The sequence below is a fragment of the Littorina saxatilis genome, linkage group LG4 (assembly GCF_037325665.1).
Source record: "Littorina saxatilis isolate snail1 linkage group LG4, US_GU_Lsax_2.0, whole genome shotgun sequence".
NCBI lineage: Eukaryota > Metazoa > Mollusca > Gastropoda > Littorinimorpha > Littorinidae > Littorina > Littorina saxatilis.
This window is the reverse complement of record NC_090248.1, coordinates 68,008,810-68,026,013: the sequence shown is the minus strand read 5'-3', so window position 1 is coordinate 68,026,013 and position 17,204 is coordinate 68,008,810. Positions and strand designations below refer to the sequence as shown.

Genomic DNA, 17,204 nt, shown 5'->3' with positions numbered 1-17,204 from the left:
GTTCATGATCTTCCAGTCGCTTTGGAGCAATGCACTTTACACACTAGAGTTGTCGTATTCATGATCTTCCAGTCGCTTTGGAGCAATGCACTTTACACACTAGAGTTGTCGTATTCATGATCTTCCAGTCGCTTTGGAGCAATGCACTTTACACACTAGAGTTGTCGTATTCATGATCTTCCAGTCGCTTTGGAGCAATGCACTTTACACACTAGAGTTGTCGTATTCATGATCTTCCAGTCGCTTTGGAGCAATGCACTTTACACACTAGAGTTGTCGTATTCATGATCTTCCAGTCGCTTTGGAGCAATGCACTTTACACACTAGAGTTGTCGTATTCATGATCTTCCAGTCGCTTTGGAGCAATGCACTTTACACACTAGAGTTGTCGTATTCATGATCTTCCAGTCGCTTTGGAGCAATGCACTTTACACACTAGAGTTGTCGTATTCATGATCTTCCAGTCGCTTTGGAGCAATGCACTTTACACACTAGAGTTGTCGTATTCATGATCTTCCAGTCGCTTTGGAGCAATGCACTTTACACACTAGAGTTGTCGTATTCATGATCTTCCAGTCGCTTTGGAGCAATGCACTTTACACACTAGAGTTGTCGTATTCATGATCTTCCAGTCGCTTTGGAGCAATGCACTTTACACACTAGAGTTGTCGTATTCATGATCTTCCAGTCGCTTTGGAGCAATGCACTTTACACACTAGAGTTGTCGTATTCATGATCTTCCAGTCGCTTTGGAGCAATGCACTTTACACACTAGAGTTGTCGTATTCATGATCTTCCAGTCGCTTTGGAGCAATGCACTTTACACACTAGAGTTGTCGTATTCATGATCTTCCAGTCGCTTTGGAGCAATGCACTTTACACACTAGAGTTGTCGTATTCATGATCTTCCAGTCGCTTTGGAGCAATGCACTTTACACACTAGAGTTGTCGTATTCATGATCTTCCAGTCGCTTTGGAGCAATGCACTTTACACACTAGAGTTGTCGTATTCATGATCTTCCAGTCGCTTTGGAGCAATGCACTTTACACACTAGAGTTGTCGTATTCATGATCTTCCAGTCGCTTTGGAGCAATGCACTTTACACACTAGAGTTGTCGTATTCATGATCTTCCAGTCGCTTTGGAGCAATGCACTTTACACACTAGAGTTGTCGTATTCATGATCTTCCAGTCGCTTTGGAGCAATGCACTTTACACACTAGAGTTGTCGTATTCATGATCTTCCAGTCGCTTTGGAGCAATGCACTTTACACACTAGAGTTGTCGTATTCATGATCTTCCAGTCGCTTTGGAGCAATGCACTTTACACACTAGAGTTGTCGTATTCATGATCTTCCAGTCGCTTTGGAGCAATGCACTTTACACACTAGAGTTGTCGTATTCATGATCTTCCAGTCGCTTTGGAGCAATGCACTTTACACACTAGAGTTGTCGTATTCATGATCTTCCAGTCGCTTTGGAGCAATGCACTTTACACACTAGAGTTGTCGTATTCATGATCTTCCAGTCGCTTTGGAGCAATGCACTTTACACACTAGAGTTGTCGTATTCATGATCTTCCAGTCGCTTTGGAGCAATGCACTTTACACACTAGAGTTGTCGTATTCATGATCTTCCAGTCGCTTTGGAGCAATGCACTTTACACACTAGAGTTGTCGTATTCATGATCTTCCAGTCGCTTTGGAGCAATGCACTTTACACACTAGAGTTGTCGTATTCATGATCTTCCAGTCGCTTTGGAGCAATGCACTTTACACACTAGAGTTGTCGTATTCATGATCTTCCAGTCGCTTTGGAGCAATGCACTTTACACACTAGAGTTGTCGTATTCATGATCTTCCAGTCGCTTTGGAGCAATGCACTTTACACACTAGAGTTGTCGTATTCATGATCTTCCAGTCGCTTTGGAGCAATGCACTTTACACACTAGAGTTGTCGTATTCATGATCTTCCAGTCGCTTTGGAGCAATGCACTTTACACACTAGAGTTGTCGTATTCATGATCTTCCAGTCGCTTTGGAGCAATGCACTTTACACACTAGAGTTGTCGTATTCATGATCTTCCAGTCGCTTTGGAGCAATGCACTTTACACACTAGAGTTGTCGTATTCATGATCTTCCAGTCGCTTTGGAGCAATGCACTTTACACACTAGAGTTGTCGTATTCATGATCTTCCAGTCGCTTTGGAGCAATGCACTTTACACACTAGAGTTGTCGTATTCATGATCTTCCAGTCGCTTTGGAGCAATGCACTTTACACACTAGAGTTGTCGTATTCATGATCTTCCAGTCGCTTTGGAGCAATGCACTTTACACACTAGAGTTGTCGTATTCATGATCTTCCAGTCGCTTTGGAGCAATGCACTTTACACACTAGAGTTGTCGTATTCATGATCTTCCAGTCGCTTTGGAGCAATGCACTTTACACACTAGAGTTGTCGTATTCATGATCTTCCAGTCGCTTTGGAGCAATGCACTTTACACACTAGAGTTGTCGTATTCATGATCTTCCAGTCGCTTTGGAGCAATGCACTTTACACACTAGAGTTGTCGTATTCATGATCTTTAGAACTCTTAAGAAACGATGTAAGGCGATCTGGGATTAATAAACTGTATGCGTCAGAATATAGTAGTTTGATTTCAACTGACATCTGAACCGCAGGGCTAGACCTAGTGTGTTAGGGGAGAGGCTGTGTGAAGGGAGAGGGGGTTCCAAAATGAGGCATATGTACCGGGGTCGCTGAGGGCATTATTGGAATCCAGGGGAAAAGATCTGGATGGGTTCGGGCGGGTGCAGGTGGGGGGGGGGTGCAAACAGGTTTATTCAAGACCCTGACTACTTGGTAGGGTGAGTTGGAAATTGTTTATGAATTAATTTCTTTAAAAACAACTACTACTACTTCTACTACTACTACTTCTACAACAACAACAACAACAACAACAACAACAACAACAACAACAACAACAACAACAACAGTCTTTTCTGAAAACTGTTTCAGTCTGGCTTACAAGTCAAGTCAAGTCAAGTCAAGTCAAGTTTTATTCCAATAAAACCCCGTGAGGGTACATGGAAAATTAAAAAACACAATAAAAACACATTTCATTCAACACCAAATAAAAGGAACTAAAACAAAAAGAAATCAGACTATGTACAGAAAAGGGAGGTGAGGGGTGAGGGAGAGCAAAAACAATACAAGAAACAATTCAACAATAATAATAAATAATAATAATAATAATAATAATAATAATAATAATAATAATACTAATACTAATAATAATAAAACACTACAAGTGCAAAGTGATTACATACATTTCTTTACTATGGGAAATGGGGGGAAGGGAGAGGGGGGGGTGATGGGTGGGTTAACATAAGGACAAAAATACTATTACAAACAACACAAAACAGATAACGGAGTATAAAGCTAAAAGAAAATTAAATTTTACTCGCTTCTCAAACAGTCCATGACAAGTGTCATGAACTTTGCGAGTTTTAGCAATAAACTCTTTTTTGTAGTGGAAAAAAGCTCTCTGAATTTAACTGAATTGGGGCGGGCATAATAATAGCACCGTAACAACTGTTTTCTATAATTGGTAAAAAAAGGACATACAAAAATATAATGGAACTCGTCCCCAAGGTCACCTGATGAACATTTGTGACAGATTCTGTCTTGTCTAGGAATACCAAGAGTCCTACCTTTTTGTATAGGCAATTTATGATTCAGTGTTCTAAATTTTAAAACAGCGTTTGCTAAATTAACCGGCAGGATGGACAAGTACTTTTCAAACTCAAAATTCTCTTTATACATTCTATAATTATAATAAAACTTACATGTATATGGTCGTGCATTATTTCTTTCGATCGCAACAATACCCAGACGACAAAAATATACATTGGTACCATAGAACCATATTTTGACATGGACTTCAAATCTAGATTCTTATTTGCACCTTTTCTTAACAAGTATTCAATCAAACGTACTAAGTGTACAGTCGGGCCTGCCCTGGCGGCCACCTCTCGAGACCGACCACCTGCTCTCAACAACCGCTCCGTATGGTCCCCGACAAGGTTTTACTTTACTTATCCATAGTGACCACCTGTCCATAACGACCAGATCGCTCGGGTTGTCGTTACAGACAGGCTAGACTGTATATTGGTTTGGGTAACCTGCTCTTTACAAAAGTGAAATATGTGATTTGGGTGGAGATGGGTAGTGAACAGGTGATGGTGAATGGGGAGGGTGAGGGAATGGGGATTATCTGGTGGGATGGGTGTTGGCTTACCTGGTAAACCAATTACTCGTCCTACATTTCGTCCTGTTTGTTGAAGTCAGAATCCGTTCCAGCGAAATATGTATATACAAATTAATATATGTTTTTCTCGCTCTTTTGTCGAAAGGTTTTTGTGTGAGCTCACCCGTGAGAATGTGTGTCAGTGCGCGTGTGTGTGTGTGTGTGTGTGTGTGTGTGTGTGTGTGTGTGTGTGTGTGAGTGAGTGCGTGTGTGTGTGTGTGTGTGTGTGAGTGAGTGAGTGTGTGTGTGAGTGAGTGTGTGTGTGTGCGTGCGTGTGTGCGTGCGTGTGTGCGTGCGTGCGTGCGTGTGTGCGTGCGTGCGTGCGTGTGTGCGTGCGTGCGTTCGTTGTGTGTGTGTGTTTGCATACGTGAGTTCGTGTGTGCGTACGTTGGTGGTAGCGCTCGTGCGTTAGTGTATGAGAGTGTGTGTGTGATATACAGACAGACAGACAGACAGACAGACTGACTCACAGAAAGCAAGACCTATAGAAAGGCAACGGCCGTACAACCGGATATTGCTGCATTTCACACAACAAGTAAAATTCCCTGTCCGCTATTTAGTTTACGTTTTTCAACTTAACAAATTAATCTGCTTCGAAACTCAAGTTCTATTCGAAGTCAAACGCGTGACTGCGAAATTGATAAAAGAGCCTTGAATTCAAAAAATAAAACGTAGATTCCTGGCACAAAGTCACAAACAAAATCTGCCAGGCGTAAAAAAACGCTCGAAGAAAGCGAAGCACATTTTCAAAGGAAGTCAACTCTTTGAAGGACACCAGTTTTCTACAGAGGGAACTTCGCACACGCAAAACGCGAAGCAATAAACTCAGCTGAATGCCGCAATCGCTTTAAATGGGTATAAAATGAACAATGGTGCCACATAGAATTTTCAATCGAAGTTCGGGTGATTTAACTTAGCCTGTAAAAGTGAATAGTTTACAAAGGGGCCTATTCCCGGATCGACTTGCGATCACCAAATGAATGCAGACTACACGATTTTAAAGGGAAGGTCACTTGACAATTTGGTAAAGACAGTCATCGTTCAGAAACCTTTGGTCCTGTTCCACTTGCCTGTTCCTCATTACTCAAAGTGTTGGTTCTGTTCCACTTGCCTGTTCCTCATTACTCAAAGTGTTGGTTCTGTTCAGCTTGCCTGTTCCTTATTACTCAAAGTGTTGGTTCTGTTCAACTTGCCTGTTCCTCATTACTCAAAGTGTTGGTTCTGTTCAGCTTGCCTGTTCCTTATTACTCAAAGTGTTGGTTCTGTTCAGCTTGCCTGTTCCTCATTACTCAAAGTGTTGGTTCTGTTCAACTTGCCTGTTCCTCATTACTCAAAGTGTTGGTTCTGTTCAACTTGCCTGTTCCTCATTACTCAAAGTGTTGGTTCTGTTCAACTTGCCTGTTCCTCATTACTCAAAGTGTTGGTTCTGTTCCACTTGCCTGTTCCGCATTACTCAAAGTGTTGGTTCTGTTCAACTTGCCTGTTCCTCATTACTCAAAGTGTTGGTTCTGTTCAACTTGCCTGTTCCTTATTACTCAAAGTGTTGGTTCTGTTCAACTTGCCTGTTCCTTATTACTCAAAGTGTTGGTTCTGTTCAACTTGCCTGTTCCTCATTACTCAAAGTGTTGGTTCTGTTCAGCTTGCCTGTTCCTTATTACTCAAAGTGTTGGTTCTGTTCAACTTGCCTGTTCCTCATTACTCAAAGTGTTGGCTCTGTTCAACTTGCCTGTTCCTTATTACTCAAAGTGTTGGTTCTGTTCAGCTTGCCTGTTCCTCATTACTCAAAGTGTTGGTTCTGTTCAACTTGCCTGTTCCTCATTACTCAAAGTGTTGGCTCTGTTCAACTTGCCTGTTCCTTATTACTCAAAGTGTTGGTTCTGTTCAGCTTGCCTGTTCCTCATTACTCAAAGTGTTGGTTCTGTTCAACTTGCCTGTTCCTCATTACTCAAAGTGTTGGCTCTGTTCAACTTGCCTGTTCCTTATTACTCAAAGTGTTGGTTCTGTTCAGCTTGCCTGTTCCTCATTACTCAAAGTGTTGGCTCTGTTCAACTTGCCTGTTCCTTATTACTCAAAGTGTTGGTTCTGTTCAACTTCGCTGTTCCTCATTACTCAAAGTGTTGGTTCTCTTCAACTTAAGAGTTGTACTCTAAGGGACGTCTTTCTACTGCAATCTAGCCTCTGATTTTAAAGACCTTGCTCTTGTAAGCATAAAAAGTCATTCAAGTTACTTTTCAAGTTACGGAAGTATCGACTGTACGCATGCGTTTCATTTACATGGGATTGAGAAGAAAAACGTCGGGGAAACAAGGAAGGGAGACAAGGAAGGGAAACAAGGAAGGGAGACAAGGAAGGGAAACAAGAAAGGGAGACACCTATGTCGTCGGGTAAACAAGGAAGGGAGACACCTATGTCGTCGGGGAAACAAGGAAGGGAGACACCTATGTCGTCGGGGAAACAAGGAAGGGAGACACCTATGTCTTCGGGGAAACAAGGAAGGGAGACACCTATGTCGTCGGGGAAACAAGGAAGGGAGACACCTATGTCGTCGGGGAAACAAGGAAGGGAGACACCTATGTCGTCGGGGAAACAAGGAAGGGAGACACCTATGTCGTCGGGGAAACAAGGAAGGGAGACACATATGTCGTCGGGGAAACAAGGAAGGGAGACACCTATGTCGTCGGGGAAACAAGGAAGGGAGACACCTATGTCGTCGGGGAAACAAGGAAGGGAGACACCTATGTCGTCGGGGAAACAAGGAAGGGAGACACCTATGTCGTCGGGGAAACAAGGAAGGGAGACACCTATGTCTTCGGGGAAACAAGGAAGGGAGACAAGGAAGGGAAACAAGGAAGGGAGACACCTATGTCGTCGGGGAAACAAGGAAGGGAGACACCTATGTCGTCGGGGAAACAAGGAAGGGAGACACCCATGTCGTCGGGGAAACAAGAAAGGGAGACACCTATGTCGTCGGGGAAACAAGGAAGGGAGACACCTATGTCGTATGCAACGCATACATAGGGAGACAAGCATGCCAGCAATTTTCTCGTTAAAATTACCAAATTAATTAATCATGCTTAATTCTGGGGCTCAATCCGCCAATTAATTTCTCAAGAGTAAGTCTTTGCTTTTGTAATTTAAGTGACTAGTTGTATCAAAAATAATTCAAAATGCCAGAAGCGATACAAACTTCTTTTTATTTCTTATTAGAAGGTTATGAAGCTGAATTGTTCGTTCCACTCTCCCCGCCATGGCACTTTGATACCAGCTTCCCACATGTAGGACACCTGGCTCTTTAAAAGTGTGTGTGTGTGTGTGTGTGTGTGTGTGTGTGTGTGTGTGTGTGTGTGTGTGTGTGTGTGTGTGTATGTGTGTGTGTGTGTGTGTGTGTGTATGTGTGTGTGTGTGTGTGTCTGTGTGTCTGTGTGTGTGTGTGTGGGGGTGGGGGGGACTGCGAGGGCGGGGGATTTACTCGCCCTCACATAAATATACCCTGTGCTTGTATTGTACACAATAATCCCGAAATAGATCAGTGGTTCTAAATTTACACACAGTAATTGTTTACCAACAATGCTACGTCTATTTTAAAGCACATGCAGTTAGGTGAGTCAGTCCAACTTTCAAACACCGTGCCTGGCAATTAACTCACTCTTCCTGCCTCACAATTCTAACACTCAGGCCAAGTGGAACGTTTCATGGTGGCAATTGAAAGGCTTGTTGACTGCGATTACAAAAGACTGTAAGCAGGAATCAAAACGAGCCGTCCTCTCTTGATCTCTTGAATAGAAGGGGGGGGGGTGTTAAGAGGGAAGGGCGGGGTTGTGGTGGAGGTGTGGGGGGGGGGGGGGCGATATGCTTTTCAGAAGGAATGTTGCGCAGCGTTTTGAAAAAACAAGTTGAAAGACAAGCACAATTTGACAGTGGCTTAATAGCACTCTCATCGGCTAAGTCTGGCAAGAGTACGAACTTCTTGTTGTTGTTGTTGGTGGTGGTGGTGGTGGTGGTGGTGGTGTTGTTGTTGCTGTTGTTATTGTTGTTGTTGTTGCTGTTGTTATTGTTGTTGTTGTTGCTGCTGTAGTAGTAGTAGTAGTAGTAGTGTAGTAGTAGTGGTAGCAGTAGTGGTAGTGGTGGTAGCGTAGTAGTAGTAATAATAATACGAGAATTTATAACGCGCACATATCTCACCACAAGGCGACTCAAGGCGCACTCATACACATTCTTTCGCATTAACAACTCAAGCACACTCATAAACAATTACGCATAAATTACATGAAGATGACAAGGCAACAACACAAACAGAGACACGGCACTCAAAAGTAAGCATGAAAAAGAACAGAAAAGTTCAAAAAATAATTATGTACATGGCTATTTACAACTGCTCTGATTTAGGCTTGCGGGTGAGGGGGGTGGGGGGGTATAGTAGTAGTAGTTGTTGTTGTTGTTGTTGTTGTTGTTGTTGCTGTTGCTGTTGGTGGTGGTGGTGGTGGTGGTGTAGTTGGTGTCGTTGTTGTTCCACGCAAATTTGGAGCATGTGTAAAACACGTAAAAACGAATATTTCCCTTTGACATGTGATGCAAGGGTCGACAGTAATTCGCTGTTTCATAAATTGCCGTTTAACAGATTCCCATTTCGTATTTTCCCGATTAGCTGTTCCCATTTTGACTTTTGTGGGTTTACTGTTATACGAAACTCAGTGTAATAAACTTCAGCATGTTCGCAGAATATGTACCTCCTCAAAACGAGTTTTAGGTGCCTGTGTCCGGGTTGGGTTTTTTTGTAATTTTTTTTTTTTTAAATTTTTTTTTAACTTCTTCCTAAATCTATACATATGAATAAAAGAGAGTGTCTGTCTGTCTGTCTGTGTGTCTGTCTGTCTGTGGTCGCCATACCTCTGAGATGGCAAGAGGCAGGAACAAGATAGTGTGCACGTACACTCCCTAGGTGCCGCAGATGTGCACCTGGGTTTTAGTTTCTTGATTCATTGTTTCCTTTCTCAGATTATGGACCTCCCATTTATTGAATACAGCCTATATGGTGCAAGACCAGTTCAGTGCCTACTGTTCACCTGTGGCAAGCACATCATGCCAGTGATATTAGAGACTCGCTATTGCTCCTATGAGGGGAAGAAATGAAGAATGAAAAATTAACTGGACAGTTCCGGAAATTTCTAGAAGGTAAGGGAGATAACTCTTTTTTTGTATCCAAACAAAGGAGGTAAAGCTAATCATAATGGGATAGCGAGCGTCTTAAATTGCAACAGGGCTCCGATTACTCCCGGGCGAAGAGAAAGAGAGTGTCTGTCTGTCTGTGTGTCTGTCTGTGTGTCTGTGGTCGCCATACCTCTGAGATGGCAAGAGGCAGGAACAAGATAGTGTGCACGTACACTCCCTAGGTGCCGCAGATGTGCACCTGGGTTTTAGTTTCTTGATTCATTGTTTCCTTTCTCAGATTATGGACCTCCCATTTATTGAATACAGCCTATATGGTGCAAGACCAGTTCAGTGCCTACTGTTCACCTGTAGCAAGCACATCATGCCAGTGATATTAGAGACTCGCTATTGCTCCTATGAGGGGAAGAAATGAAGAAAGAAAAGTTAACTGGACAGTTCCGGAAATTTCTAGAAGGTAAGGGAGATAACTCTTTTTTTGTATCCAAACAAAGGAGGTAAAGCTAATGATAATGGGATAGCGAGCGTCTTAAATTGCTACAGGGCTCCGCTTACTCCCGGGCGAAGCCGGGCTTAACTGCTAGTTTGTAAAATAATTTTATATACTTGTCTTATGTTTGAATTAATATTTACGCAAAAAATCCAAAAAACAAAAATCCGTTGTATGCAAAGTAGTTTCCCTGTGTATAATTCTGATACTCAGACAGCGTTGTCTGTTTAGGCTGACAGACTGGAACATGTTTTGATATCGCTTAAAGCGACAATTTTCTGCTCAAATCTAGTCTCCAGTTATTTAAAGGCATACTAACGCACTCCCGTGTTTACAAAGTGTAGTTTGCCCACAATCGATGTCAAACGCACCATAAGACCATATAATGACGATACGTCACCATGCGCGGACCATAATACATGCATTACAGCTTGTTCTAGCCTCTGAAAAAGTGAGGAGGTCAACAAAGCCGCGGTGTTCTCTCCCTTGCATCAACGTTACATGTGTTGCCAAATCTATAAATAGGACGATCCAGATCAAAATGAAAATTCAAATATCTCAACATTTAAGGGGTCCTATACCACAATATTTTGCAGGGAACTTAATTTAGTCTGTCTCCAGCTGTTGGTAAAGCAATTAGCGTGTATAGTCATCGAGTACATATGGCTTTAAGCTATTTACTTTAAACGATAATTTATTGAGTTTATTTTATAAGTTCACCTCCACTAAATATTCCAAGTGCCTGTTGTGTCTCACCGAATGATGAGTCGAATTTGTTTCATGCACGGATTGTCGGGATTTTTAGTTCCAGATCAGTGACTTTCATGCTCTGATCTAAGTTTTCGTGTGCTACAAGGGGAGTAATTCAACAGACCACCTTCATCAAGTTTTGAGGTAAAGTTGTTTCCCCTGGTAAGACTTCACTTTGAATGTGGTGAGTAGAAACTCACATCAGCTTCTCCCGGCGTGCTAGTGTTATTGCTGTCTCAGTTCACTTTTGCATTTTAAAACGCAAGGAAGTACTTCATCATCGAAAGCCGATGAGATTCTGACACAACTGTGAGCTTATCTTGAAGGTAAGTGGATGTGCATTTCAGTGTTTTTCTGTGTGTGTGTGTGTGTGAGAGAGTTTGTGCGTGCGTTTGTGCCTTATTGCGTGTGTAGGTGTGTGCGTGCGTGCGTGCGTGCGAGCGTCCGTGCGTGCGTGAGTGCGTGCGTGGGTACCGGGTGCGTGTGTGAGTGAAATATGGCGATATGACACTGTATATGGTAGACGCAATCACCATCTTCCTGATGCTGTTAGTTATACTCCAATGCTTGACAGCATTTGACGTTAGCTCATTTATTTGTGTGTTTTTGATGAATGCTCTTGGTGATAGTATGGCTGTTCCTACAACTTATATCCTTAGGAAATTTGACGTATCACTTTGAAAAATCGAAGCATTTATTGAAGTTAAATGCAGTCCTTGGAAAATGTTGACAGCAATTATTTGGACGATTTGAAATAAAAATCCAAAAACAGATGCTAACGTTCCAAAATTCAGAATTGAAAAAAAAACCAAGAAAAGTAGGTAATTCGAACGTTGAACCATTCTTGTTTTGCGATTTGAAATAAACGACATCCATGTAAATGCCTTCTAAAATGTGATTTTCTCTCTTACCATTTTTCTTCTTCAGAGAGTTGAAACCAGATCATACGTCAGAATGTTGGTCACCGTCCTTCTGGTCACTGCCACGACCACCATGTTGCTAGTGGTCATCTTCATGGTCACCTGTGTCGTCATCACGTCCAGGGGGTACAAGTCCAGATGTCTAAAGTTTGCCGCCACAGGTAGGCATTGACCGCCATCATATTTTTGGCTTGTTTCACTTGTCGCTCTTTGTTAATCTTCAACGTTTGCGCCTTTGCAGGAACACAATCTCCCTGAAAGAATCAAAATTGTTCCCTCTTCCATAATATCAAGAGCCCCTTGAGATATTTGTTGCCATGCACTGGTTGAATTTAAAACGTTCACTCTTTTTTTTAGTATGAGGCGTTTCTTCCACGAGGCTAATTCAAAAGATTGTTGTTAATGTATTTTTGCCAATCAGCCCCATCATAGTTTTACTGCCGAATTCAATCAGCCTCGAGATATTCACTTTTCTTTCATCGCGTCATGTCACTCCCACGCCGCTTATTCTAGAGACTGTCATTAGCAGACTTATGTGGTCCATTTATCGTAAATGAATGGGTCATTTTCTGAATTAATTTGTCATCCATATCACTGGAACCTGATGGGTGCATCAACATTTGGTTTTGTGGTTTTAGCTTGGTTTATCTTTCCACAAAATGGTGAACATAATTATGAAGTTGCTAAATTACATGTAGGGGAAGGGCTCCTAATATGGACCACTTTTTGTTTCATGCTGATAACTAGCTTGTTTTCTTGCGAAGAAGTTTCATTTTGTGTTTGGTAGTCCTTCTCTCTTAGGTTAAACTTTTAGGCCTAATTAGAGTGAAATAGCTTTGATAGACACTCAGCAAAAATTAAATACAGAAAAAAATCACAAATGGTCCATATTAGGAGCCTGGGCGCCTAATATGGACCAGTGAAGCGGCCTTCACGAATCACTGTAAAAAGCCCCCTATACTTCAAAATAACATGATACAACTTAGTGTAGAAGTCAGACTAATTAAAATATGCTTTAGATTTATCTTTTTTGGGTTGATTAGAGCATTATTTGAAGCACACCAGGAAACTAAAGAAGCTTATCAAAAACAGAGTGAAAATAAGTGAAATTATCAACTTCCACGAAAAGAAGACTTTTTGTTATATTTTGTTTAAATCTCGAGGGCTAGTTATAGGTTATTTCCAGCAAGCTTCTTAATGAATTAATGAAAATAGCCTTCAGCTTTTATTTTCTTCGATTTGTTGAAGGTGGTCCATATTGAGGGGACTCGCATATACTTTGAGATTTTGCTATTATTTTTTATTTCCAGTAGAAACTCGGGGTCAACATTGCTAAAAATGTAACAAATACGGTCTTAGCTGTCATATATAGCAATGTTTGTGTGATAAAAGCTTTGGCTGTGGACAGAAACGAGTCCGTTTTAGGAGGCAAATTTAGAGTGAACGCTGCCAAAATAGAAAAAAAAGAAAAAGCCTAACGGTTTTGAGATTTGTGTTTCTGCAACTGTTTTGACATGTGCAAGTTATCAAGAGAGAGTGAATACAGCGAATAAAACTTGTTTGAGCGCTCTAGCGCCGTTAGTTTGTCAGAACAGGAGGTGGTCCATATTAGGAGCCGGTCCATATTAGGAGCCCTTCCCCTACGTGCATTGAGAAAAAAACCAAGCATGGCGCCTATGTTAGTACAAGCTGCGGCTGGGTAAACATTTTATGGTTAAAATTGTATTTTGTCAGATGACTTCCTCAATCGTCTTTTTCTTTCGTTCACAGAGAAAGGACCAGACGTTGTGACAATTCAGGACGCACCCCAAAACATTAAAGGCGGCCAAAACCATGCATATGTTGGAAAGACTTCAATGGCGGGAAAAGAAACACCAAATAAAAAGCGAAATAACCCGAACGATCGTAAAGAAAACGTCAACCTGCAAGCGCTTGCTATGACGAGTCCTCTAGCCGGACTTTCCTCCACGCCGCTGACGAAAGAAAGCTCAAATGGTTGTTACAACAGTCAAGTCTCCTGCTGTCAATGGAGAGCTACCTCTTCTCAGGAGAACATTGTTGGCATTGACGCCAGTTTGTGTTTCTTCGGCGCGAACAAGCATGCGAGTCAAGAAAAATGGCGCAGCACTAAAGGACGGCAATGCCGCTGCAAACGACGCGGATGTGGATCTTGTGGGAAAGTAGCAATCTGCGATTGTTGCGTCAAAAGGACCACCTCACCGCTTATTGCAAAGAACAATGTTGTCAGGGAGGTGAAGGCCGTCTCACACACAAAGCACGGAGACACTGCGACCGAGGCCAGTAGAACGAGGACACAAGTAGCGGGTCAACTGACTCAATCCCCTGCCGGAGAACTCCAGGCAGACCCTGCGGTAGGCCTTGGTGACGTGTTAGACCGCTCGGATCTTCAGCAACTCAAGCTGTCGTTTTCCATTGACAATGCTGCTCTAAATAACAGCGTGTGTGCCGGTGATTCCATACAAGCTACAGGCGTTGATTTGGACAGTCTGCCATCAGAGGAACCAACCACTGCTGTGACAGACAACAGGCCTTTCGTCCACGGCTACTCCACACTCTCTGATAGCTCCTTTGCCATGGATGGCAGTACCCAAGGTGACTCTATCCGAGAACAGGTGTCTCTGCCTGACCGTCAAAGCAGTACTGCAAGCATAAACCAGATTGAGCACGAAAGCAGTTGTTCAGAACCAACCCATCAGTGCTCATCAGCGACACACCATACACAGGACACACTAAAAGGTCTCCGTAAGTTTGTGTCACTGAAGAAGCTTGTTTCCATGTTCCAGAATGATGCGTGTGCCAACCAGCGAACGGCAACCGAAGCTGCAGCTAAGAATGGTGGTGGTCAAGGAACTTCTGAAAGAAACAATTACATCCGCACCAATAACCCAGAGTCAGGGTCAGCCACATATCCTGCTCCAGGATTGTGTAGCTCCCCAGAAGATGTCTTAATCACAATGGACGAGGATGACAGTACTCCACAAATAACATCGCACGCCAGGCCCGTCTCTTCACCTACCAACATCCCCCAAGAAACATGGACTGTGACGGACGAGATCGGTAAAATCCTCGTGTCCATAACACAAGCCTTATCCTCTTCAGGCAGACAGACGAATGTCCCCCAAAGTTGCAGGCAAAACGCATCTACTGCGGAAGATAAAGCCCGATGGAATTACGACGTCCCTGCTGTCAAACACACGGCTTGCAAGATCCCCAGAAGACTGACCAATATTCCCCAAAGTCAGGAAAACATCGCTAGTGGTCACAGCAAAACCGAGTGGAATCACGCTGTCTCTACTGTCACACACGCGAGTTCCACACTCCTCAGCAGAAACTCTCAAGTGGGGGATGACACTTTGAAAAAGAGCAATGTCTCTGGTGACCGACAGTTGCCTTCGTGTGTCACACACACGACCTCCAACACAAACTCTAATATCGAGGATGATATTGTGAAAAAGATGAGGGTTTCTGGTGACCGACAGTTGCCTCCGTGTGTCACACACACGACTTCCACGTCCTCCAACAGAAACTCCAAAGTCGAGGATAATATTGTGAAAAAGAGAAGGGTTTCTGGTGACTGTCAGTTGCCTCCGTGTCTCAGACCTCGCATACCAGCTACTTCCACTTTGGGCGTACATCTGCCTGTCAACGTCCCGAAGAGGAAGCCTGCAAGTTCTACTTGTACGCAGAAAGAACTATGAAGGCTTGGGCAAGTTGCCACAATAGGCGTACATCTGCCTGTAAACATCCCTAAGAGGAAGCCTGACAGTTCCACGTGTACACAGAATGAGTTAGGAAAGTCTGAGCAAGTTGCCACAGTAGGCATACATCTGCCTGTCAACGTCCCGAAGAGAAAGCCTGCAATTTCTACGTGTATGCAGTATGAGCCAGGAAAGTCTGGGAAAGTTGACACTGTTGGCGTACATGTTCCTGACAACGTCTCTAAGAGGAAGCCGGACAGTTAATTCTACGTGTACGCAAAATGAGCCAGGAAAGTCTGGGCAAGTTGACACATTTGGCGTACATCTGCCTGTCAACATCTCCAAGAGGAAGTCTGTAATTTCTACGTGTATGCAGTATGAGCCAGGAAAATCTGGGCAAGTTGACACTGTTGGCGTGCATCTGCCTGTCAACATCTCCAAGAGGAAGTCTGTAATTTCTACGTGTATGCAGTATGAGCCAGGAAAGTCGGGGCAAGTTGATACTGTTGGCGTACATCTGCTGTCAACATCTCCTAGAGGAAGCCCGGAATTTCTACGTGTAGGCAGAATGAGTTAGGACAGCCCGAGCAAGTTGCCACAATAGGCATACATCTGCCTGTCAACATCTCCAAGAGGAAGCCTGCAATTTCTACGTGTACACATAAAGAGCTAGGAAAGTGTCATCAGGTCGACACAGTTGGCATGCATCTGTTGTCAACATCTACAAGAGGAAGCCTGCTTCTGCGTGTGTGCAGAATGATCTAGGGGGGTCAGGGCAAGTGTCGGGTGGGACAGTAACAGTCTGTTCTGAGTCTTTGGTCCAACAGAGAGGGCTGGATACTCACGTAGATGTTTCCCGTCTGTGAGACAAGGGGCGTAAGAATGTGTCTAATTTATTTATTTTAACGGTAGCGTCGTATTTTACATGCTGTGTGTGTGTGTGTGTGTGTGTGTGTGTGTGTGTGTGTGTGTGTGTGTGTGTGTGTGTGTGTGTGTGTGTGTGTGTGTGTGTTTGTTTAGGTGAGAGTGTTTTTGTGTGTGTGGGGGAGCTTTTATTTTAAACTTTTATTTCTATCTTTTTGTGTGCATGGAATATGTGTTATAGTGTATATCTTAAAACTAAGGTTTGATAGTGAACTGTTACTTTGGAGTGGCACGTTAACTGGTAATTTACTGTTTAAACCTGGAGCAAAACTGTCTACTTATCTACTCTCCTGTTGCTTCTCTATCAGTCAGCCTGTTTGTCTCTCTGTATCTCTCTGTCTATCAGTCAGCCTGTTTGTCTCTCTGTATCTCTGTCTATCAGTCAGCCTGTTTGTCTCTCTGTATCTCTCTGTCTATCAGTCAGCCTGTTTGTCTCTCTGTATCTCTCTGTCTATCAGTCAGCCTGTTTGTCTCTCTGTATCTCTCTGTCTATCAGTCAGCCTGTTTGTCTCTCTGTATCTCTCTGTATCTCTCTGTCTATCAGTCAGCCTGTTTGTCTCTCTGTATCTCTCTGTCTATCAGTCAGCCTGTTTGTCTCTCTGTATCTCTGTGTCTATCAGTCAGCCTGTTTGTCTCTCAGTATATCTCTGTGTATCAGTCAGCCTGTTAGTCTCTCTGTATCTCTCTGTATCTCTCTGTCTATCGTACTGTCTTTTCCTCCTCCTCCTGTTTTTCTCCGTGTCTTTCTTTTTAGTCTGTTCACCCCCTTCCTTTCTCTCTAAGACTCGGCCTACCTACCGGTCTGTCGCTGTCTGCCTATCTTCAATGCAACACACAGCAATTGTACATAAGATTTTTATTTATTGTCTTTGGTCTTTACTGATGTTTTAGACACACACAAAAAATATATTCGTGATGTCTAA

General features: G+C 43.0%; 1 protein-coding gene across 1 annotated transcript; it reads left to right on the top strand.

Annotated features, from left to right (window-relative positions):
* Positions 1 to 11,649: 11,649 nt before the first annotated feature.
* On the top strand, positions 11,650 to 16,288 carry LOC138963618 (serine-rich adhesin for platelets-like). The gene is made up of 2 exons (XM_070335465.1): positions 11,650 to 11,799; positions 13,409 to 16,288. The coding sequence occupies exons 1-2, from the start codon at positions 11,673 to 11,675 to the stop codon at positions 15,355 to 15,357; spliced, it is 2,076 nt and encodes a 691-aa protein (XP_070191566.1). The 5' UTR covers positions 11,650 to 11,672; the 3' UTR covers positions 15,358 to 16,288.
* Positions 16,289 to 17,204: the final 916 nt, after the last annotated feature.